The sequence below is a fragment of the Acipenser ruthenus genome, chromosome 27, assembly GCF_902713425.1.
Source record: "Acipenser ruthenus chromosome 27, fAciRut3.2 maternal haplotype, whole genome shotgun sequence".
Taxonomy (NCBI): Eukaryota; Metazoa; Chordata; class Actinopteri; order Acipenseriformes; family Acipenseridae; genus Acipenser; species Acipenser ruthenus.
In genome coordinates, this window is record NC_081215.1 from 7,381,632 (window position 1) to 7,406,713 (window position 25,082).

The 25,082-nt window shown below is 40.4% G+C and overlaps 1 protein-coding gene across 1 annotated transcript in view; it reads right to left on the minus strand.

Annotated features, from left to right (window-relative positions):
- Positions 1-25,082, minus strand: part of LOC117432294 (basement membrane-specific heparan sulfate proteoglycan core protein) — a 196,923-nt gene that overhangs the window by 9,739 nt on the left and 162,102 nt on the right. Inside the window, exons 60-79 of the mRNA XM_059002103.1 lie at positions 24,452-24,631; positions 23,126-23,386; positions 22,299-22,461; positions 20,634-20,731; positions 19,526-19,792; positions 18,845-18,957; positions 18,506-18,653; positions 17,168-17,284; positions 13,749-13,833; positions 13,290-13,434; positions 12,510-12,612; positions 11,776-11,885; positions 10,861-10,969; positions 10,103-10,201; positions 9,051-9,272; positions 7,942-8,186; positions 5,701-5,872; positions 4,144-4,266; positions 3,343-3,393; positions 886-961 (exon numbers count right to left, since the gene is read on the minus strand). Coding sequence (XP_058858086.1) covers positions 886-961; positions 3,343-3,393; positions 4,144-4,266; positions 5,701-5,872; positions 7,942-8,186; positions 9,051-9,272; positions 10,103-10,201; positions 10,861-10,969; positions 11,776-11,885; positions 12,510-12,612; positions 13,290-13,434; positions 13,749-13,833; positions 17,168-17,284; positions 18,506-18,653; positions 18,845-18,957; positions 19,526-19,792; positions 20,634-20,731; positions 22,299-22,461; positions 23,126-23,386; positions 24,452-24,631 — 2,887 coding nt within the window. The remainder of the gene's footprint in view (positions 1-885; positions 962-3,342; positions 3,394-4,143; positions 4,267-5,700; positions 5,873-7,941; positions 8,187-9,050; positions 9,273-10,102; positions 10,202-10,860; positions 10,970-11,775; positions 11,886-12,509; positions 12,613-13,289; positions 13,435-13,748; positions 13,834-17,167; positions 17,285-18,505; positions 18,654-18,844; positions 18,958-19,525; positions 19,793-20,633; positions 20,732-22,298; positions 22,462-23,125; positions 23,387-24,451; positions 24,632-25,082) is intronic.

Sequence of the window (25,082 nt, forward strand, 5' to 3'; positions counted from 1 at the left end):
CTATAGTATTACATACAAGACATTCTTAAAAATGACTTGGCAATGACTGCCATGAGTTTACAACAGTTACAATGGAAACTCTTTCATAGTTTCCCAAGGACAAATCAAATTATACTACAAATCAGATTAATAAAAGAAACACCTTACTTATTTCTAGAACAGCTTTTTAAGCCAAGATATATGAGGTAAGATATTTGCTATCGAATCACATGCACGCATAGATTTCAACTCTATATCCTGGCTCACCTCTCTTTTTAGGTATAAGCATTAATCTTATGCAATACTTGTGTGAAGTTTCCTTAGTATAGTTAGCCTCTTCTAGGTAAAGCAGAACAGACTTCTTGGTTCCTTCGTGGATCAATCTCAAGGCCTTAGTACAGCAATAACAGCTTCAAAGCCATTTTGAAGACACATTTTAGTGGCTAAAGCTCTTGATTTTGGTTATTTTGGAACACAAAGGAGGCTAAGGAAGTTTCTATTGGCTGGTTCATATGACAGTTCACATGTCCTAGTGTTAAAAGTATTAAGCATTGTATCCTCTGTGTCTGTATGAAGTACAGAAGGGTTTTATTAAAATCACTGCTTATAACTTTATGGAAATACAACTTGCCACATCAATACTAGTTCATATCATGTGTTATTTATATGTTCCTGTAAAATGCTTGGTATGAAACAAGTCAGTGTTTAATGCAGGCGGATTAGAGCTTTAATTTAGCTCCTTAAATATAGAACACTATGTAAATATACAGAGATTGAGGGTGCTTCTATCCATTGAGGGGATTCTCAGATAATTTTTTGATAACCACATTTCTGATAATTGAGGTTTTAATAATGAGCCCTTGGAAGTGACAGAAGCCTCAGTTATTCTCTGACCCTGTCTCTCACCTTCTTGGGAACATTGGCTTGGGTAAGGCCATGTAGCCATCATCATGGAAATACGCAGAGTACTGAATGGGAGAATCTGAAAAGAACACAGACAAAAGTGGTTATCCAACTGCTTCTCTATAGCGGTTTGAGCACACTGTTAAAAAAAACATCTTTGAAAAGAATCTCCGTCATTAACTAGCACCTTTCTTCATCCGGTGTAAACAAACTCATGCAAATGGAATGTCTATAGTAGTCAGTGTGTTAGTTCTGGACTACACTCCTATTGTAAAGACAATGAGTAATGACTGCACTAGCTGAGAATTGAATAGCAGGTTCCACAGTGTGTGAAAGCAGTTGAACCCATTATTTCTTCATCATCAGATAAACACAGCCCACTTTAGGGCTTTTTACCAGCAGTTGAACAACACAGTGCATAACAGTAATCTAGTATGGGGGAAAAAAGTAATATGAATGAAATAACGACCTGGTACAGTGTTGTTTATACTCGTTCTTGCTATGTAAACTTTAAAATGTATTTTCTTTCCTCCTTTTAGCATTAACACCATTATGAGGTCTATTTTAGTGCTATACACAGAGGCGGATCTTTATACTGTCGCTGTCAGATGAATACACCTTATTTTTAGCGAACCATCACTGTATTTTTATTGTTTGTAATAATGTTAATAAGTAGGTATATTAAATCACTCCTGGTGGAAAACCTTACCTGGATCAATTTAAAGTTAAAAAGCAACAGTATTTAGATACGTCAATGTTTAGATTGTTAAAATATGCATGTCTTTAATTTTTTTATTCAGGATACATTTGTTTTTTTAACTCCAACACTGGATTATATGTTAAAAATCTTGCTTCCTGTTCTGCAGATCACATGGTCTGATTGCAGCTTAACAATTGGAGTGTGTTTGACCCACAGAACAGGAAGTGGTTGTGTACTACAGAACAGCAGCAGCTTTTGATCTATAGGGTTGTAATGTGGATATACACTACTGGGAGTCGTAATGCTGTTGCTAGTGCTATTAAGAGGTAAGATAATCCATTTTAAAAGCATAGGTTATGCTTTAAGACAATCAGTAACAATTAATAGAAATGCATAGTTTAGACATCCTTGTATTTAAAACATGTATACAATATAAACCACTTTTAAATAAAGTATTGTAATTAGACAATGGACAGACCGAATATGTTAGAATCGTATGACGAATTTGTTAGTGACATTCATTTTTGTTGGGTTTCACATTTAAAAAAGCATTCCAATTTCCTCGAGAAACATCAATAAAAAACAATATATCACAGTTAAAAACACAGAACGTATACAGTCCTTTGAAACTCTGATCCATTCTCATCCAGTTTGTTTGCCGATACCAGTTCTGGTAAAAGGGACTTCAACTTTTTAATATCTTTAACAAACATTTTGTCAGGTTGTCACTCTGCATTCAACTACCGCTACTCCCACCAATAGCGTGAGGTGGAGAGATGGAGTTCAGCCAGCCCACAATCCAAACACCAATAGGGTGAGGTGGAGAGATGGAGTTCAGCCAGCCCACAATCCAAACACCAATAGGGTGAGGTGGAGAGATGGAGTTCAGCCAGCCCACAATCCAAACACCAGTAGTGTGAGGTGGAGAGATGGAGTTCAGCCAGCCCACAAAGGTTCATGACAGTTCTCTCATGTGAAGAGTAAAGACAATGTGGATTTAGGATGAGTTACTCCATAGATTCACAAGACTTGCCAATAAGTGTGAAAGGGGAAGGTTACATTATTGAGTTGTGCATTAAAAAACAAATCTATAAGGTCTTGGTCACACCAATGGGGATTAATAATAGGACATGGGTCAAAAGAGAAGTGTTCTATATTCTAACTCAGAGTAGAAAGATAGCTGACTGTTTAACAAAATACACACGTCTCTTATCAGTCATGGGTTCTTGTTATTGTATATTAATATTTGCTTCATGCAAAAGTATTTTTAAATGTCATATGTTCATCTAATTAGTGACAGAACATTGGATTGAACTATGCGGGTTTACCAGTAGTGTCAGTGTGCAGCAGTCAAGGTCCCCATTCCCTTCATTTTGTTCCTTATCCCTCATTCAAGAGGTTAAAATAAAAGGACTAGTACTTCAATACTGATCAAACGTTTGAGAAATTAAAAAGAGTTAAAAGATTTTTTTTGTATTAATACTATACCATATAAAACTGTTTATTAAAGCTTGGGGCTACTGTCTGAATATGTTTGAAAGCCATGTAACTAATGGAATGATACCTATTTTTAAATATGTAAACCTTATTTTAACCCTTGTAACCCTTTTAACTTATTTAATAATTGACAAGACACCAATTCCAAAAAACAAATATTGAGGAGTAAAGAGAGGTATAGCTGACTGAGTGTTAGATCCCATTACTGCCACCAATATTCCCAGTTAGTTATGGACATCACACAGACTTCTGATATACTGTACCATTCCCCCCGCTACCCTCTGCATGCCACTCAGGCTCCGTGTCAGTCAGTCCTGTGCAATTGGGAATAAAGTTCATACGAGACAGTTTGAGCGCAAGGGGGCCAAGTACCCACTGTAGGAAAGGGTGGCAGAAACTCCCACAGTTTATTAAGAGATTATTTACTTTTATGTATTTACTGAAAGCATGCTGGTATGTAACCGATGGTCTTTCTTAGCTGTATCAGAACTACCATAAATCGTTTTATTGACTCCGTTGCAAAGCTTACATTGCACTGACTTCAGCATTAACAGGGGCTCCTCATGCAAAAAAATGTAAATATTAAATGTTTTTGCATTCGTGGGTTGTTTAGTTTTGTTATTAAACCATGTCCTGTGTATTCCTACTAAAATTCATTAAAACGATTATCTGAAACTGATTTGGCCCTGCATGAAATCCACTATATTTGTGATGTAACAGTATTATAATACTTTCACCTAATAACAGCAATAAAGCAGCATACAGTCAGTGTACAGTAGTAAAACGGGTCCCCTTCATTACATTTTTTAGAAGTGTAAAAAGTTGTCAGGATGTTAACAATGAAAAGAGAAATTACAGGTAAGATATTTAAACAGTTACTGGCATGTTTCAGATATACATATCCAGAAAGAACAGGGTGCTTATACAAACAGTTATAGGGTTTGATTTGCAATGGAAATCCAGCTCTGTAGTACCCCAGGTGCATGGCATCACCTTCAAATGATATAAAGAATTGTGAAGCAATAGACCAGCAACAGTTGGAATCCTTCTTTTCAGTTACTCACCTTTTTCACAGAGCTGCCCAGTAAATCCCAGCAGACACAGACACTGGTTTTTGCTGCAGCTCCCTCCATTCTTGCATGGATTTCCTGACAGACACATGTCCTTGAAGATCTCACAGCGATCCCCTGAAAACAGAACACACCAAAGAGAAATATTTACCCTTTTTCTTTTTTACTTCTAACATTGGGACACTATTATAATACAGTATGAATTTCAACTCTCTAAACACAATGACAATGCAAACGGGCAATGCAATTGTGAGTCTTTGTAATCAAATGTGATGTAATCAACCACTACAGTTTCTTACTAAGAACATAACCTACTGTAAGAAAGCTTACAAACGAGAAGAGGCCATTCAGCCCATCTATACTCGCCCGGTTCCTAGTAGCTGACTGACCTCAGAACATTATCAGGTCTTTAAAGGATCCAAGTGTTTCTGACAGCAACATTACTAGGATTGCAGGGTTAGCAACGTGTTCATGTGCATGTGAATAGTTATCAGCGACAAGAGGAGACAGAAGCTGCAAAGAGTTGCTAAACATCCATGTAGAAATGTCTGCTGTTGTTTAAGGCCCTGTCCACACTACATAACCGATCTCGAGAACCATACTCGAAACCGCTCTAATTAATTACAGCTCAAAGCGTCCACACTGAAGTACCGTTTCATGTTTAGTCAGGCTTATTGCGTCCACACACCATTAGAATAGTTCAGTTACAATTCCCAGCAGCGCAACGAACTGTGGAAATTAATACGATAGTATCCCACCATGCACTGTATTTTATTTTAAAATAATGTGTTATGCCCCATATTAACAGAGGTGCACATTGCTAAAAAGAAATATAACAAGTATTGTGGAAAAAGTAAATCCGAACACACACACACACACACACAAGTAGGGCTTGAAGTTTTCAGGTTTTATTTTTAATCAGGTGAAGTCCCTTTAAACAAATTGAGCTGATTCTGTTTTATAATTCAACTCAGAAAAAGCTGTTAATTACAAAACAATCTGTTTTTACCTTCATATCTTGCCTGAGCCTAATTCTGGTCCTCTTAATTTTATTTCAAACAGAGCTGACAAATTACGTAATTTGTTCGTCCCCGTGCCTACTTTTAACTCACATTTCATTTTTGCAGTCGCCTAATTTAACGTTGTGTTTTTGTTATTTTCCCCACTAGTTTAACAGAGATGTCCAGACAAATTTTTTGAAGCATAAAAATGAATACCTAGTGCGGAGTGTACACTGATACCAAGTCCTTCAGGCGCCTGCTCTGACTATTTCGCCAAACATACCACAAAGCATTTGGGGATATTGGAGGATACACAAAAAATGTAGTTTGGTATTACAGCGTCCACACTTCTGATAAACCGCACTACCTGATGCGATCTAATTAGAACCGGACTCGAAACTACTTTCTGAGGTGGTCTTGAGTCCGGTTCTCGAGTACGGTATTAAATGCTGCATAATGTGGACGCAAACCGTATTTAGCACTTTTAAGCCGGCTTAAATGCAACTAATACGGTTTAAAGGCATAGTGTGGACAGGGCCTAAGAGCTCACCTTTATATCCATCCCGGCAGATGCACTGGTACTCGAATTCTCCTGTGAGCAGGCATGAGCCACCATGGAGACAGGGCATGCGGTCACAGGGGCTCTCGTCATAGCACTGCGCAATGTTCCTGCTGTCTGTGAAGCTGTACGAGATGTCCACCTTCTTCCCGTTGATGGACAGCTGAGGAATGGGCAACACCATATTAAAAGGTACTGTGGTCACTTGTGCACTTTCGGTGATCTCACTCATCTGAGAAGACACTAGACACCCAATTAGCTACCATAAGTCAAAGTCATCAGTCGCCGCCAATATCTGAATTAGTTGTTAGCCGTCATTGCAGTTGGATATTTCTGACTGACAGCGAATGCAGATATCTTTCTTCTTAGACTGAGAAGCAGCTGGTACGTGAGTTTCTCAGTCTCCATGTCAGTGCGCGCATCCTCAGGAGGGGTTATCTTTTTCCGTTAACTAGAAACTTGGTAACGGTATGAAACAAAGTACTGCGCAAATTTATTAGAACACCCCATTGCTGCTGTAATTTTAAGTCAGTAGAACACCCCATTGCTGCTGTAATTGTAAGTCAGTAGCACCCCATTGCTGCTGTAATTGTAAGTCAGTAGAACACCCCATTGCTGCTGTAATTGTAAGTCAGTAGAACACCCCATTGCTGCTGTAATTGTAAGTCAGTAGAACACCCCATTGCTGGAGTAATTGTAAGTCAGTAGAACACCCCATTGCTGGAGTAATTGTAAGTCAGTAGAACACCCCATTGCTGGAGTAATTGTAAGTCAGTAGAACACCCCATTGCTGCTGTAATTGTAAGTCAGTAGAACACCCCATTGCTGCTGTAATTGTAAGTCAGTAGAACACCCCATTGCTGCTGTAATTGTAAGTCAGTAGAACACCCCATTGCTGCTGTAATTGTAAGTCAGTAGAACACCCCATTGCTGCTGTAGTTTTGATTTGCTGTGCATATGAAATTAAACCACTAACTGAAAATCTGGGAACATTTGTCAAAATAGGCAAATTAGTTATGGTCTAATTTAATTGCTGACTTTAATAGGCCACACGTGCAATTCATTTAAAATAGTAAAAGAAAAGGAACACATAATCACAAACGGTAATTTTTTTTTTTTTTTTAGGGGCTCCCGAGTGGCGCATCCAGTAAAAGCACTCGATAGAGTGCAGGATGCGCTCTATAACCTGGACGTCGCCGGTTCGAGTCCAGGCTATTCCACAGCCGACCGTGGACAGGAGCTCCCAGTGGGCGGCGCTCAATTGGCCGAGCGTCGTCCGGGGGGAGGGAGGGCTAGGTCGGCCAGGGTGTCCTTGGCTCACCGCGCACCAGTGACCCCTGTAGTCTGGCCGGGCGCCTGCGGGCTTGCCTGTAAGCTGCCCAGAGCTGCGTTGTCCTCCGACGCTGTAGCTCTGAGGCGGCTGCACGGTGAGTCTGCAGAGTGTAAAGAAGCGGGCGGCTGACGGCACACACTTCGGAGGACAGCATGTGTTCATCTTCGCCCCTCCCGAGTCAGCGCAGGGGTGGTAGCGGTGAGCTGAGCCTAAAAATAATTGGGCATTTCAAATTGGGGAGAAAATAATAAAAACTAATTGGCAACTAAATTAAAAAAAAAAAAAATTATATATATATATAAATATATATATATATTTTTTTTTTAGAAGTTGATTAAGATGCACAATTAAAAGCACTAAGTGATCTAACAGGGTCGGCCAGGAGTGCCAATTGTTTCTATATCATTACTGACCACAAATTGAAATTCTCCTACCCAGATGTTTTCATGCAGGTAGGTATATAAAGGATATAAATGACAAATCCTGAGGTGTTCTTATAAATGTGAACACTACTGTACAAGTTCTCTTAACAAATGTATTCTTGTTGTTTAGAGTCTACCAGTTTCAGTCCTCACATTCTGGTGAAGTTTAAAGCCCCCCCTGGTTAGTTCAACCATTAACATGCCTCCCTGCAACACTGCCCTCAGTGGATGTAAGAAATACTACATTTCTACTTTTTTTCTATATTCTTAAATCAACTAGGAGCTACAGTGTTTACAAGACATGTTCCTAATTCCACTCTGGTGTACCAGATGTACTTCAGAAATGAATCTGAGAGCACTATCGATTTAAGAGACACCTGACTACTGTATTGTTGCTGTCAGTTAGCCAGCAGGAGGACGGTGTAACGTATAACGGTGTACTGCAGACGCTTCAATATTATCTGATGTGTTCCTCACCTCTCCAATGCACCCATGGAAGAGACGGCTGATGTTGGCAGGTTCGGGCAGGATTGCCATGTTGGGGACCCCACCCAGGTACATTGGGGTGTGGATGTTCAGACCCTGAGCTTTCCCCGGGGACGACCTCTTGATCTCTTTCTGGTGGTCCACTAGCAGAGTGCCATCTTTGCTGCTACGTTCAGCCATGATGCGATGCCACCTGCCCAGTGCTACCGGCTCGGGACTGCGCAGCACAGCCATGCCTAGACAGTCCAGGGAACATTGTTAAAGGAACACCACAATATCAGCCTTAGAAAGGCAGCAGTTACTAAACTAACTTTGGAGTTCCCAAGCAAGCATCCTCATTAATGGGAACTATTCAAAAGAACATTCCGTTGAAACATTAAATGACGTTCAAACAGACTAGTGATGGGAATCAGTAGATGAAATCCGAATAACAGATGATCACGATTATTCATGTGTTATTTTATTGTTTGTTTTTCACTGGGAATGTTACAGGTTAAATATGCTTGTATTTCCAGTGATTATTATTTGCCGAGTCTCCCAGTTCGTGGCCTGTCATTGACAGAGTGTGTCTGGTTATACCGCCTCGCCAGGTTTGAAAAATCACTGGCTGTGAGCACCCAAGACGACGAGCCACAGTACCCTGCCCACGTCCAGCATCCAACATGCCGATTGCATGAAGGCACTGCTCTCTCGACAGACGTGGCATATTGTTTTTTTTCTGTGATTTTCTTTATTGCTTTTATTCAAGCTTGCAATTCAACAGCTGAAATCACTCTCTATCCAGTGTCCAATCAACTGTCTCACTAATTAGGTGATTAAGTGCATATGCTTGTCATGGTCAAGGATGAATGATCGAGTGATTAAAAAGAAACCAAAAACATTTAGTTAATATCCATCATGTAGATACCTTATTATGTTGATAAGTTTCTTTTGATGCTCGGTATATATAAGTACTACAGAATATCCAATTTGTGGTTTGGTAGTTAAAAAGTTCCTTTAGAATGCACGTGTATCCCGTGGTCTTACTTGTAATGGTTAAGTGTTGTAGATGTGCACAAGGAGGCCTGCGTATCTCTGCCTTCCTAGTTTTGTCTGCTCACCTGTTCCCAGCTCGAAGCGGAACTCCACGTGCCCGTCCACCATGGCCAAGGAGACAAAGTCCTCCACCTTCATCTTCTTTCCCCCGCTGAAGAACAGGAGCCCGTCGGAGTCGAGGGGTTTGAACTCCAGGTCCATTCGCAGGTCATTGTGAACGATGGTCATGGGAGGATAAGAGACATAAGAGTCTTCTCCGTTAAAGGAGGGCGAAGTCACCAAGATACCTGAGAGAATGCAAAAGCCAAATCGAAGAGGTGTACAAATCCAAAGGAATCCCCTTATGCTATGGCCGACTCCAGAGTGTAATGGTGTGTGCCTCTTTAAACAATGGCATGATAAATATATAGAGCATCATATGGGGGCTGTACATTACAAGCTGGTATCCTACCATGAGGTCACAGCAGCTAATAAAATTGCTGGTCGCTCCAAGCTGGGTGAAAATCAGCTTGTATCTTTACAGTAGACAATACTAAATGTGTTCAAATATATAGATATACAAGAATAATTTACAGCTAATCCTAATGCAATGTCATTTTCATTAGATAAAATTCTTCTGATACAAACTACTGTATTTCTATCTATAGGTATACAACTAGTAGACTTTAGGTATCAGCTGGCTCATATCAGGTGCCCTGTATTGCATCGCAATGACATCACTCTGCTGATTCAGAAGGCAGTCTTCTCAATGCAGAATATAAAATAGGGCCTGCGCAATACAAGCTGGTAAGTTGAGGGCTTGGTGGCAGCCTAGTGGTTCTATACCAGCTATCTTATATTCAATATTAAAAATGCTTAATATTATTGTCCATTTCCTTATTAAAATAGAAATAAGAACTTTACAGCTCCTTTGTTATAGCGTTGAGTCATTCAGAGCAAGCTCCAAACTTGCTCTCCTTTACAATGAGAAGTGGATGCAAATTATACATTTTGGGGGCAATGGAAGTCCCAAACACAACTTCTTTCATCTGGTTCTGCACTAAAAGAGTATTATATATTATTCTAGGGAGCTCTTCCTTTCAAAGAGCCCAAGCAGGAGTCCCTCCTCTCCACTCACCCTCCATACACTTGTCTCCTGACTTGCCCAGATGGCACCTGCAATCGTAGCCCAGTCCATTGTGCCTGTTGATGCAGGTGGCATCTGGTCCGCAGGCCTCTGTGGATAGAACAAGGAATGTATGAGTGACAAATTCTATTGGATTATACTAACAACCGATTCTGGGGGGTTTGTGCTATTATAATTCATGCATGAGAAATCAACCAATCACTGTTAAGGGATTCTCAATTCCAGGGATTCTCAATTCTTATCCTGTGTACAGATGTCATGCTTTACATAGAACATACAGCACAACATTTTGTTTCATTGTAGTTCCTGAGTACAAACTTAGTTTGTGTGATTTATAAGTTTATATGTTGGGTTTATATGTCAATTTTACACAGTTTGAGCAGACAGAACCCAAATTGAGCGAGATCTGTTTTACAATAAGAGACAACCTATAGGTGACCAGAACTGCACACAGTATTCTAGGTGCGGTCTAACTAGGGCATTGTATAATCTTAGCATAACCTCTCTAGACTTGTGTAACGTGATTTTTGCCTATATAGCCTAACATTCTATTTGCCTTTTTAATTGCCTCACCACATTGGCGAGATCCTTTTAATGATGACTGAGATGACTAACATGTGCTACCTACTGTATATCTGAATTCGATCACTACAGTGCAGTTAAATGGATGTGCCTACAATAGGACTAGTTGGCATTTTAATCCTGGCCATACTGAACCTAATGCCTAGGAGTGGCTGAACAGGCTTTACCTGGGTGGCAGTGCAATGCTGAGTAATGTTCACAGTTGCTTCCAGTGAATCCTATGGGACAGTCACAGATGTAGCTGCTGGTCTCCGAGTCCTCACATACACCTCCGTTCTGAAAGAGAGAAGCAAAGGGCACAACTAGGACACTGTAATCATATTCCAATTGAAAGAGAAGAGTTTAACAAGGGGAATAATGAAAACAGATTTGATTCGGTTTATTAGACATGTAGGGCTGGGTTCTCAAAAGATTTTTTGCTCCAAATTGTCATTTGAAAGAACAAACACAAATAAATCATTAACAATTTTAGACTAAACACAAGCCCTTAAATGACATGTCTTAGTTGTTTATTTCTGGGGATGGTAACTTTATTGGGTGCGTTTCTACTATCTGACAATTTTCTACTATCTGACAATCCAACCCATAGGGTTTGTATATCATTAGAACTAGGATATACAAATACTAGCTTTCAAGACCTTTTTTTAGGTGGAATCTAAAATGAAAGAAACAAGTTTAATTGATATTGATTGCATATCACATATCTCCCTGAAGAAACCCACACCGAACTATTGGTAGACCACAATAAAAAATAAAAAAAGCATTATTAATTTAAACGTGATTAAAAAAAGATGTTTTCTCATTTGAAAAACAGTAGTACACTTTTTTTCAGTGTGTTGTGTTGCATTCCATGCACAATAAAACACTTTCATGATTTACTAATCTTTGTTTAACCAGGATAAATCGCATTGAGACAAATGTCTCTTTTACAAGAGCTTCCAAACAATATACAACAATAAACATTTCAATTTCAGAGTTAACATCATACAATGTTTGTACATTCATGATCATCTCATATTTAAAAAAAAAAAAACACCACTATTTCTGGGTAGCGGCTTTGAATCTGGTGAAGAGGGCGATACCTGGCATGGCTGATCTGTGCAGGTAGGGCAGTCGGAGATGCCTGTGGAGCTCTGGTCCAGGTCTTTGAAGATCACCTCATCACCCTGGATGATCAGCTGCCGGATACAACCTGGCGGGAAATGGAGTCAGTTAAAGAATACCAGGGCTATACAACAGAAGGCTCTTTTATTATTTGTTTATTTAGCAGACGCCTTTATCCAAGGCGACTTACAGAGACTAGGGTGAGTGAACTATGCATCAGCTGCAGAGTCACTTACAATTACGTCTCACCCGAAAGACGGAGCACAAGGAGGTTAAGTGACTTGCTCAGGGTCACACAATGAGTCAGTGGCTGAGCCGGGATTTGAACCGGGGACCTCCTGGTTATAAGCCCTTTTCTTTAACCACTGGACCACACAGCCTCCTTACTGGAGCCAAATATATGCAGTGCCCCCTTCATAATGTTATGGTTGGGAGCCACAGGTGCCATTTGTGTTTCACCTTCTAATACGATTACAAGTGCTAGTGTAATGGCATTATGGGGAACATGGGAGCCACAACCATACCGCCTTATATACTGTTGCACTGCATAAAGGCCTTCATGTGAAGGGGGAGCATTGTATATAATGTATGGCTCTTTACAAACTCCCTGGTCATTGGTTGATATTGTACCACAGACATTTGCAGGGCATTTCATGTGTGCTGTGTTTTACAAACTGGAAAATAAAAAATCACAAGGTGAAAGAATCCTTACCAACAAATCCACTTTTGATTCCTGTGGTTTTAGAAATGACAGCAAAGTCGGGGTAGCCACCCACATGGAGCTCCTCGTTCAGATCGAGGCCTTGGAATTTACCCTGGACACATATTAGAAATGAACACTTTATTGACATGTCTGGGGAGGTAAAATGAAGAATACAAACATGTTGCCCTGAGTGGTTCTGCATTCGTAATATTTGAAAAAAGTGCGATCTATTGAGGGATTCTAAGATATTTAATTCTAAGATAATTTAGTAACACTGGGGTTGGAGATCTGCTTTATTTTTCAGAATCCTGCTACTTACTCTTTAATATCAGTGAGTGCATGTATATGTAACACAATAAACATTAGAAAATTAAAACGTACAAGAGGAGACCAGTCAGCCCATCAATACCATCCTCTTCCAAGTAGCTGAGTGATCTCAAAACTTTGTCAAGGTTGGATCTTAAAGGATCCCTATGATTCAGAATCAACAGCATGGCCAAGGTAACCTATTCCATACACTCACCCCATTGAGTAAAGAATTGTCTCCTACCCTATCTCCACTTCATTTCCAGCTGTGTCCTCTGGTCCTGGTTTCTGTGCTACGATTGGTTAGATTTTACAGCTTTCAATCAAGTCTCTTCCAATTCCTCTTTTTTTCTAGGCTACATAGCTTCAGTAGATTGAGTCTATAAAAGGTCTTCATAAAGAGAGCCTTTATGTGAGTGTGTGTTAGATGTCCTGGGACCCAAGATGCCCAGCTAGCATGCCAGCATGGTTCTAGTCCAGTACCTGAGAGCTGCCGTTGACGGGAGCATGATCGTCCACTACAATAGCTCCCTGGGTCTGATTGCGGTACAGCACCACTGTGTGGAACTCTCCCAGTTTAATGGAAGTTGGGTAGCGGATTGTAGCCATGCCTGAGCCCACATCAAACCTGGGGGGAAATAAAAAGGAGACACAGGTCAGCAACATGGGTGATACAATGCAATCGTACTGCTTTAAAAGTATAGTTTATAAAAATACTGATATTCTTAAAAAGACATATCTAATGTCAGCTGTGTACTGTACATGTATGTGGTTCCTATTTGTATATGGTACAGATTCCGGTCAGTACCAGCTGCTTTGGAAGCATAACATACTGTAAAACAATACTTAAACCTCTGCATGTCATATATTGCTCATCATGTTATATAGAAACGGTTGCAGGTCTTTTGAAGAAGTGGTTATGCTATTAAGGTATTTCCTTACCTGAATTCAGGCCGGCCGCCCACAAGCCCAAAGGAAATGAAGTCTGCTCCAGTCGTCTTTTTCTGCCCATTATAGATGATCATACCTGGAACCCCAAAGGAGACTGTCAGCCTCAGGACAAGCACATGAGCGAGTCACCATTCTGGTTTGTCTGATAATGCTCACATGTGACTAAATAAGCTCACTGAATGGACTAGCTCATTAAAAGCCCATTTTCAACCTGTGGACAGACAGCGTGTAAAACCACACCCTGAGGGGGAGTGGTATTAAGAACTGAAACAGGGAAGATGAGCTTTTAAAGGATACATCACAAACACTCACAAGATATAAACAATGTTATATCAAAATATATGCCGATTAGCCTATATTCCAGGGTGCACTAATGCAAAAATATAGGTGGCAGTGCTTATGCGCAGGAGAACAAGCAGGAGACAATTCAAGCAAAAACCCTTGCACGTATAAGCATAACAAACTATTAACATTAAGCTATTTATTTGGAGTCAATCGAACATACAATATAAAATACATAGCTATGCAAGAAATGCTTTGTCTTTATACTCTAATCATAACCTCATGTTACCATGTGCCTTGTATGAGCACGTGCACCAATCTGTGAACAGAAATAATCAGAAGAGACTCTTGGGAAACAGCTTTTATCACACATAGGTGCATATGTCTATGTTCATGAAATATTAAAAGGGGTATGAAATAGGTCACAATGACAGGAGCTCATTATAAAAGGGCCATGCTTTCACAAATTCATTAAGCAGTTCCAAGTCATTGCCTTCAATATCTCAGCAAATCATGCGTCAGTACCAAAAAAAAAAACTACCATGCCCAACACGGATAGGATAGAAAAGACAAATCTTGAGGTGCTCCAATACATTTGCACACCACTGTATCTTAAGAATTGTTAATTTAAAGTATATGTGCCTCCACTATATTCCCACAGGGGGACAATAAAGGGGAAGAGAATAGTAGCATGAAGTAAGCAACAAAGACGCTGATACAGTGAGAATATCAGAAACATCCACTTGACCATGTCACTGGTTTCAACTGATTTGAAATGTCTCCTTACAGGTTTGAACATATTACCAAAGTACAGACGTGCTCAAATTTGTTGGTACCCTTACAGCTCATTGAAATAATGCTTCATTCCTCCTGAAAAGTGATGAAATTAAAAGCTATTTTATCATGTATACTTGCATGCCTTTGGTATGTCATAGAATAAAGCAAAGAAGCTGTGAAAAGAGATGAATTATTGCTTATTCTACAAAGATATTCTAAAATGGCCTGGACACATTTGTTGGTACCCCTTAGAAAAGATAATAAATAATTGGATTATAGTGATATTTCAAACTAATTAGTTTCTTTAATTAGTATGACACATGTCTCCAATCTTGTAATCAGTCATTCAGCCTATTTAAATGGAGAAAAGTAGTCACTGTGCTGTTTGGTATCATTGTGTGCACCACACTGAACATGGACCAGAGAAAGCAAAGGAGAGAGTTGTCTGAGGAGATCAGAAAGAAAATAATAGACAAGCATGGTAAAGGTAAAGGCTTCAAGACCATCTCCAAGCAGCTTGATGTTCCTGTGACAACAGTTGCAAATATTATTAAGAAGTTTAAGGTCCATTGAACTGTAGCCAACCTCCCTGGGCGCGGCCGCAAGAGGAAAATCGACCCCAGATTGAACAGAAGGATAGTGCGAATGGTAGAAAAAGAACCAAGGATAACTGCCAAAGAGATACAAGCTGAACTCCAAGGTGAAGGTACGTCAGTTTCTGATCGCACCATCCGTCGCTTTTTGAGCGAAAGTGGGCTCCATGGAAGAAGACCCAGGAGGACTCCACTTTTGAAAGAAAAACATAAAAAAGCCAGACTGGAATTTGCTAAAATGCATATTGACAAGCAACAATCCTTCTGGGAGAATGTCCTTTGGACAGATGAGTCAAAACTGGAGCTTTTTGGCAAATCACATCAGCTCTATGTTCACAGACGAAAAAATGAAGCTTTCAAAGAAAAGAACACCATACCTACAGCGAAACATGGAGGAGGCTCGGTTATGTTTTGGGGCTGCTTTGCTGCGCCTGGCACAGGGTGCCTTGAATCTGTGCAGGGCCCAATGAAATCTCAAGACTATCAAGGCATTCTGGAGCGAAACGTACTGCCCAGTGTCAGAAAGCTCTGTCTCAATCGCAGGTCATGGGTCCTCCAACAGGAGAATGACCCAAAACACACAGCTAAAAGCACCCAAGAATGGATAAGAACAAAACATTGGACTATTCTGAAGTGGCCTTCTATGAGTCCTGATCTGAATCCTATCGAACATCTATGGAAAGAGCTGAAACTTGCAGTCTGGAGAAGGCACCCATCAAACCTGAGACAGCTGGAGCAGTTTGCTCAGGAAGAGTGGGCCAAACTACCTGTTAACAGGTGCAGAAGTCTCATTGAGAGCTACAGAAAATGTTTGATTGCAGTGATTGCCTCTAAAGGTTGTGCAACAAAATATTAGGTTAGGGGTCCCATCATTTTTGTCCATGCCATTTTCATTTGTTTTCTTATTTACAATATTATGTTGAATAAAAAATCAAAAGCAAAGTCTGATTTCTATTAATTATGGAACAAACAATGGTGGATGCCAATTACTTTTGTCAGTTTCAAGTTATTTCAGAGAAAATTGTGCATTCTTCGTTTTTTGTGGAGGGGTACCAACAAATTTGAGAACGTCTGTATAAGAAAGTTGTTGGTTTTTTTGGTGATACAAAATACATATTCCTAAAGACAGATTAAGAATGTCCTTTCCAGGGAGCAATATTCACATTTTTATTTTTGTTCTACAGGATAAAATAGAGCAAACGCTGTGAATCTAAATGGTTTTCTAATGCTTTTCTGTAAAATCAAGCGTACACAGCACTGGCATTATTTCAGAGCATGCTGGTTTTAGAAATCACTGCTCTCGGCTTGTCTTAGTGAACTGAAGCACTCCGACTCACCAGCGTACAGAATGACACCTTCATACAGGACAGTGAGAGCGAGAGAGAGTGGGGAGGCAGACACAGAAAGAAGGAAAAGAAAACCACAGGAAATGTAAATACAAATGCACATATCTGAAATACTTAAATAATATGGCTTAGGTTTTACACAATGACAGTTTGAATTCAAAAAAGCATTTTATAGTAACAATTCTTCAATGTGGAAATGTATAAAACTCAATCATGTAGACAAACATTTTAATACTTTCTGTGCAAGTACTGCTGAAGGCATTTGCAAGTCTACTTGACTTCATACTCATAATGTATGTGTTCCAAAGTTAGAGGACTTCCTTAAAGTTCCTTAAAGTTACAAAGGACTTCCTTTTTCCTTTGCAAAAGGAAAGTAAAATGTACCTCTTCATTTCTTGTAAAATCATCTTACCATCAGCTGTGTCTGGTCTGAAGGTTATTTTGATGTTGAAAGTCTTGTACGCATTCTTAATGGTGGGCAGTGTGAGGTATGACAGAGGCGTCTGGGTAAAATATGGCACCACGCGTTCTGAAATGAAGAAGGGCAGCATGAGAGGCACAGAGTAGAAACATTTCAAAGGGAAAGCAGTTTTTGATGATTTTTTAAAACTTGGTAAACTGACTAAATCTCCATTAATAAAGCTCTGAAACACAATAGAAAGAAACAACCTCAGGAGGGCAAAGGCCAAAGGCCATCTAGCAGATGAGAACCTGCACCCCCCAGCTGTATGACTCACCCTGCACACCAGGCAGCTGTGCTTTTACAACACAAATAATCTGACCATATAGTGGTAAAGTATTGTGTTATAATAAACAAATAACAAATGGGCTGCAGGATTAGAGAGTTTTGCGACATTTCTCAAAGCGCTTGAACTTGGCTCATATTAAAACTTCCCACAATTCAGTGCAGCCCATCTACATATTGCACAGCTCTCTATGCCCATCTGAACACTTCAAAGATGCAGTGACAATATAAAAGGCTTCTCCACTAAAAGAATACATGTAAGTGTAATATCAAGCAGCAGGTCGGGAAGCAAGGTATAGCTACACTGTACTTGTGAAGCAGGTCGGTTTAGGATAGAGTGTGGATAACATCAATAAGCATTTTAGAAATCATGCAGGACTACACTTTTGTAATTGTAATAAATTTGCATCTCAGCCCATTTAATTGAATGGAAAGAGAAGGTCTGGATGCGAACTGCAAACCAAAAGACAAAAGTCTTATCATTCAACTAAAGTGCAAGCTCTTGAGTCAAGAGGCAAGGTCACTGATATCTGTATTATTAAGTCATCAGCAGCTAGGATGAGGTCGATCACATTCTCCCCCTGCTTAATAAGGGAGTTTCAACATCAGGCCCATGACCACTCACCCCCCCCCCCCCCCGCCCCCCCAGGATTCACAGCGACTTTACGGAATCACGTGTCTCAAGCCAGCATACATGCTATAGCTTATAACAGTGCAAAGCACACAGACACTGAATCTTCTGTCTTACCATCCAACGAAAGAGCAAGCTCTGTAGTTGAGAGGAAACTTTGTGTCTTATACTGACATCAGTATTAATAACTCATCAGCCGCTAGACGGAGATCCATTACAGTATGATGGACAGGAAAATATATACTTTACTATCACATCTTTAATTCAGAGAAATCTGAATCTAATTCACAGAAATGAAAAACTCAAATCGAAGTACATAGAGAACCAACAGAAGATTGGGAAACTGTGTGATTGCGTGCTGTGTCGACACATACCTCTTACTGTGAGCACGGAGAAGGCCTGCACTTTGCCTTGTTTGTTGGAGGCTGTGCAGATGTAGGTCCCTGAATGCTCTGGGGTCACCGATGGGATTGTCAGAACATGGTCTTCCACTCGGGCACTCTGTGGGAGGTTTCCTTCCATCTTAAAAAAAATGGAAATAAGACATGCGTAAAGAATCAATTTAGAAAACCTTAAATACAAAAATACACAGCTGTGACAGTAGTGTCACGGCCCATGCTGAGAGTAAGTAAATACAAGTAGCTTTCGAGTAATATACACGTGTGTGTGTGTTAAAGTATTGGCTATTGAACATCACAAGAACATGCGCTCACCTTTGTCCATTTGATATCTGGAGCTGGGTATCCTGAAGCCATGCATGGGAAGACTGCAGTTGACCCCACAGTGACCTCCTTCACTTTAGGCTGTGCAGCAATCTGAGGAATGGCTGGGAGGTATAATATGAAGATACTTTACATCAGAGAACTGGAGCAATGCTAATAGATTACAACTCTTTCAGTCCCTCCCAGCCCTAATCACTACACACAGCACTGTATCTCTTTTTACGTATCTTAAGAGAACTGGATACTGTAAATATTATATTTCTGTGTCATAAAAACAAGCAATTTTAAATCTAAGGGGTATGTCATATCAGACTGAATGGTTTTAAACGTAAAGTAAAATGGAAATGTGAAAAACACTACACCTCATTGATATATGAAGCTGCAGCAGTGAAAAGATTAATTTATACTGGAGAACACCTGTCATCACACCTTACTGAAAGAATCATAGAAAACAGTTTGTAAAGTCTTGTGGTCTGTATCAATTACATGGAGTTTAAAAGAATGTGGCACTGAAACGGTTAATTTTCACTGGACACTCCCTGCAATGGAACTTTACTGAGGAGAATAACAGAATACAACTGTGTACCAACTATAAAGACCCTAAAACATGTGATCTGTATCACTGATCTGCTACATCAATATGATCGGACTCCGGGATCTTAGTTTGCTCACACTGAACATTGAGGACGACCTCTGACTGGACCGAGCCCACCGCGTTGGTGGCGGTGCAGCGGTAGTGTCCTGCGTCGGCCTCCTTGACCTGCTCGATCTTCAGCATCCCCCCTTGGACGATGATGTGGGAGGGCAGTCTCCCGTTCACCTTGCTCCAGGTGACAGTGGGCTGGGGATCCCCGATGGCCTGGCACTCAAACTCCACCTGGTTCCCCAACATGACAGTCTGAACTGAGGTCCGCACGTTGATCATCACCTTCGGAAGAGCTGAGAGGCAGAAGATCGACACACCATCCGTAAGTCAAGTGGACAAACGTTCTGGCTAGCGCCTTCATCGGTGTATTCATTTACAACGGTTTGGGAGGAACAGTAGTGGTGGTATAATTTAATGGCTCTTAAAAGAGTTGGTGTGGATGTGAAAATATCTTAACTAAGGTATTCTTCTGGTTGTTTAGAGTCACTTTATAAAACGTTCTGTTTCACATCCTGGTGAGTTTTTAAAAGCCATGTACCCCTGTGGCCTCAAAATCAAAATCATGTCCTACTTCCAAGTACAAATGAAACAACACAAACCCCTGTGTGTAAGAAAACCATCAGTTAGAAACAGCTAAAGGACAACAGGTATTTCTCAACTAGGGGCACAGTGTTGCAAGGTCACAGGTAATGGTTAAACAATGGTGTTCTAGCTGTACTTGGAGGCAAGACATGATTCTGAGAGCTCTACTGAGGCGCGTTATAATTCTGAGTCACCAGGATGTGATGAATAGAATATGATACGAAGTGGATCTAAGAAGAACACATTTATATACGTGAGTCACAAAACGTTATTAAAGAACGTGTCTTTCTCTTTCCACTTCAGGTTTACAAGTAGACACAGCGGGCAGGAATACAGTGCTGATGAACGCATGGACATATGAAAGTCAAGGGCACAGTGCTTGCAGAGGTCTTACTTGAAAAGATTTGGTGTGAGAGACATATCAATAGTCACTACACACAACTACCCTCTGATTAAACTTCACAACTTGTAGGTTGTGAACAGAACCACAACACAGGCAGCTGTCCGCTGTATATTCTTGAGTGTTGTAAGAATGCTGAAGTACACACTGACCTTGTATGGTAAGCTTGCCGCTGTCCTGGGCCTGGCCAAACATATTGGTGGCTCTGCAGACATAGACACCTTCATTATCCTGCTCCAGGTTCTCAATCCTGAAAGAATACCGGAGGTTACAAACCTGAAAGAAACACACCTGAGGTGGGCTAGGTGGGACGATCAGCTCACTCCCTGGCCTTTCACATTTCAGGTCTGTATGGACAAGGTCTGTTTGGTAATTAGGATAAGCTAAAATATGTATACAAAATACATACACTGTAGCATTTGAGATTTAGTGTACAGCTCTGGCCAAAAGTTTTGCATCACCCTATAGTGTAAACCTGCTGAATAATGTTATGTTAAGATATTGAATTACATATCGCTTTGTAGTTTTAAACTTAACGTAAAAATTAAAAAAAAATAGAAAAAATTTGACATTTTGAAATCTAACATGAAATAGTACTGTACTACTATTATGGCTTCCGGTAGTCTCTTGTGATCATTTTGTAGTTTTTTTGATTACATGTTAAATAAAATATCTAAATTAAATGTTTCTATAATTACTTATTTTTTTTAAATGGTCTCAATCCTAAAATTCTAGGTGATGCAAAACCAGAGCTGTACAGTGTGATAGAGAAACAATCAATGCATAAGGTCCATATTTTGCTCTAAAGAAGATGGCTTCACTTGCACTACGCTTCACTATAAGTTAATTCTTTGTGTATGGGCTGTCTCTTATTGTAAAACAGATCTCGCTCAATTTGGGTTCTGTCTGCTCAAACTGTGTAAAATGACACACTACTCGACATATAAACTTATAAATCACAAAAACTATGCTTGTTCTCAGGAACTACTATGAAACAAAGTGTTATGCGGTATGTTCTATGCAAGTCATAACATTTGTACACAGGATAAAATAACCTGGAATTTGTTTTGGTTTTGTTTTTAAATGTCTCAATCCTAAAATTCTAGGTCTAGCTGTATATATTTTTAATAGATATTTTAGGGAGAATGGATGAGATGGGAGAATGTGGAACAGCGGACGATTGGCTGGCGAGAGGTCGATTAGGGGCCTCAAAAGAGAGGTGATGGGGGAAGTTAACATCAATTAAAAGGCATGGATGGCTAAGGTATGTAAACTAGGCTGGGTGGGGGATGGAGGGGAGTGGCACTGTCAAGCCTTCCCGAGGTGGTTTGGGCTAGTTGACGAAACCCCGAAGGTGACCCACAGGAGGTGCCCACCTGATAACCGAGTGCCCCACCCAGTCCATTCCAGGCAGTTGCTGTGTTGAGGTGCTAGGGAGGCTGTACTTTGGTTGATCCCTGTAGACAGCATCGCTGCCGTTGTGTGCTCATATATTACAGTGAAGCTACGTCTTGGTTGGTCCCCAACACTACGATTTCATTTTATCTTGGCGAAAGTTACTCTCATCGTAATAAAAACCAAAGTTAGCTGACGCTAATAAAAAGGTATCACTCCCCATAGATATTGTATGTGGACCAGGACGACTATTCACATGTCTCATCTCTGAAAGTCTGGGCACAAAACGTGAAGAAACACACATGTAGTAAGGTTAAGTCTATTTGTAACTGGACAAATAAATTAACTAAACAAAACTGCCTTAACACAGGGTTGCATTGGACCCAAACAAACTGTAATACTGAGAACCCTTCCAGATGTACCTCAGCACTCCGTTGTCGACGTGGTGATTTGGCGGGAGACTGCCGCCCTCCTTCAGCCACTCAATCCTGGTTTTGGCGCCACCTGTGGCCGAGCAGGTGAATTCCACAGTGCTGCCACGCCCCTTCACCTCAATCTGTGGGGACACCCGTACTGACAGGGGAGCTGGAGAACAGAGCAGCAAAGTCAGAAAAAAATCCTAAAGCTTCAACAAACACTATGTAGCTTTAAGAACAAACATATTACTTACCTTAACTGTCTCCAGTGCTGTACCTATACCTGCAATATCTTTAACATAAAGGCCATTGCATTCACATTTACTATTGTGTGATTAAAGTTAGTTCAGAAGCAGATATGTATATAAAAAAGGCTAGACCAGCCAAAGTGTATTTATATGTAAAAGCAGACATCAACTGGTGATCTGTGTTTTGGATTGAGTTTCCGATTGTTTTGCTGGAAATATGCAGTTGAGCAATAGACGGCAATGGCTCTGATATAAAAGACACATTAGCTTATCTAACCTTTGTTGTATATGTTTATGGCAGGCAACTAGAACGGAAGAGCAGCTCCTGAACTCTGGTCAAAGAACCCACACACAGAATACGCCTCTTGGAAATGACGCTCAGCTGGGGTTTCTATGACATTTTACAGCATATATTTTCCAAATTACATAGCATGTATGCGTATAGAATATTCAATGTGTATTTTATGTATTTAAAATATAGCTTAATCATATCCACTGTGAAACCATCAAATGTTCAACCAACATATTGGTACAACAAAAATGTATAAAATATATTTCTATGGGTAGAAAATCCATCTTGCTTACATCTAACATTCACTTTGGCCAGGCTATCGCTGGTGCCCACATTGTTTTTGACCACACACTTATAGGTTCCCGAGTCTGCTGCAGTGGCCAGGTTGATCTGGAGGGTTCCTTCCTGTACCTCTGCCCTGGTGGGGAGGGTGCCGTTCACCTTGGACCACTGGTACTGGAGAGGGTGGGTCCCGTGGGCCAGGCACTGCAGCCTGATCACCTCGCCCACCCTCACAGTGAGATTGTCGGGGAGAAATGTGGCATAAGGGGGGCCTGCGGGAGAGCACACCAGCATTAACAATACAGTCAATTAAAAAAAAAAAATCTAAATATGTTTCCACTCCTTCCCCTCTTTTGACTCCCACATCTCCTCCCGCATCTCAGAATGCCTCTCGGCTAGCTCAACTTGGATGCATTCTCACCACCTCAAACTCAACCTCTCTAAATCTGATCTCTGTTTTCCTTCTGCTTCCTCTCCCTCTTCTGACCCCTGCATCTCAGTATCCCTTGACTATCTCTTTCTCCATCCCCTCCTACTAAAAACCTATGTGTTACTCTTGATCCCTCCCTCCCTCTCTTGCTCTCAACACATCTCCTCCCTGTCATGCACTTGCCACTTCTTTCTTAGCAACATCTGTCCTTCTCTCACTACTTATTCCACTCAACTCCTGCCCAAGCTCTTGTACTCTCCAGATTGAACTACTGTAATAACTACTGTGATAAATGATATGTCGTTGAATACAGTGAGCTAAACGCGCGCTCTGAAAGAATGAATGGATAATGGCATTGCTGTGGCAATAACAGAAGAGCCGAGTCAATGAAGAGCAGTGTCTGGCGGTTGTACAGTATAATAGAAGTTAGCAGCTATCTCTTCAATATTGTTATGCAGTGTCATCATTCATTGATGCACAATTAATGATTTGCTCATAGCTGACAATAAATATTGTCCTTTGATTTGCATTCTGCTGTAGGTTCAAAAGTTATTTTCTTTGGCTTTTTTTTCGACCGGTAGGGTCATTTCAGCTCAAGAAAAATCAAACTCTGAAATGGCGTTCCCCACAAAAATAATTTATTGATGCAAGTCATTGACGATAAAAGTGAAATGACCCTATAACCTCAAGCCACACGACACCAACAGATTAAATCGCTCATACCTGCAGTTCAAAAAAGGATGAACAGAAAGGACTCCACCAAGAAGGTACAGGAGTTGAAGCTTAGTTACAAATGAAATGAGCTCAACAGCAGAACTGAAAAGTGATTATTGGGAGCACATGAATTGCATTGAATATCCATTGTCATGTCTTTTTGTACGGTGGATATTACCAATCTAGCACTTACTCTCCACGTCCAGCATGATGGTTATTTCTGAGATACCAGCGGCGTTAGTGGCATTGCAGATGTACTGTCCCGAGTCCTGCCGGCCCAGATTCGGGATGACAAGGCTGTTGTTGACCACTTTGTGCTGCCAAGGCAACGGGGCTCGCAGTTTGGACCATGTGATAGTCGGGATTGGGTAACCTAAAACAAAGGAAGAAAATATGTTCTACGTTACGATGTCAGCACTAATTACTTACAATAAACAGGATATTGATATCTGCTTTTCATTCAAGGCACATGCATTTTATCCACTCTTACTCAGTCCACTAGAGTTCTGAGAAAGTATTCTCGTCACAGCAACTAAACAATCATTACAATATTATTGGAATGAGCCAATGGATGACCTATTTCCCTTAGTTTGCAGTAGTAAGATCATGAGAAGTGATTTTGCAGCTTTGGTGCCAATCATTATAAACCAAATTGGGCATTTTCATTTTGGCATGTGTAACAATTCTCCGCCCATTTCGCTTTGTTAGTTGCTGTAGTTGATCAACGAGATAAGCGGTGTGAAAATAGCGGTAAAGAGTATTATTTTCTTTAGTGTGGAGAACTATCTGACTATTTGAACGAACATTGCTGCACATGAATGATT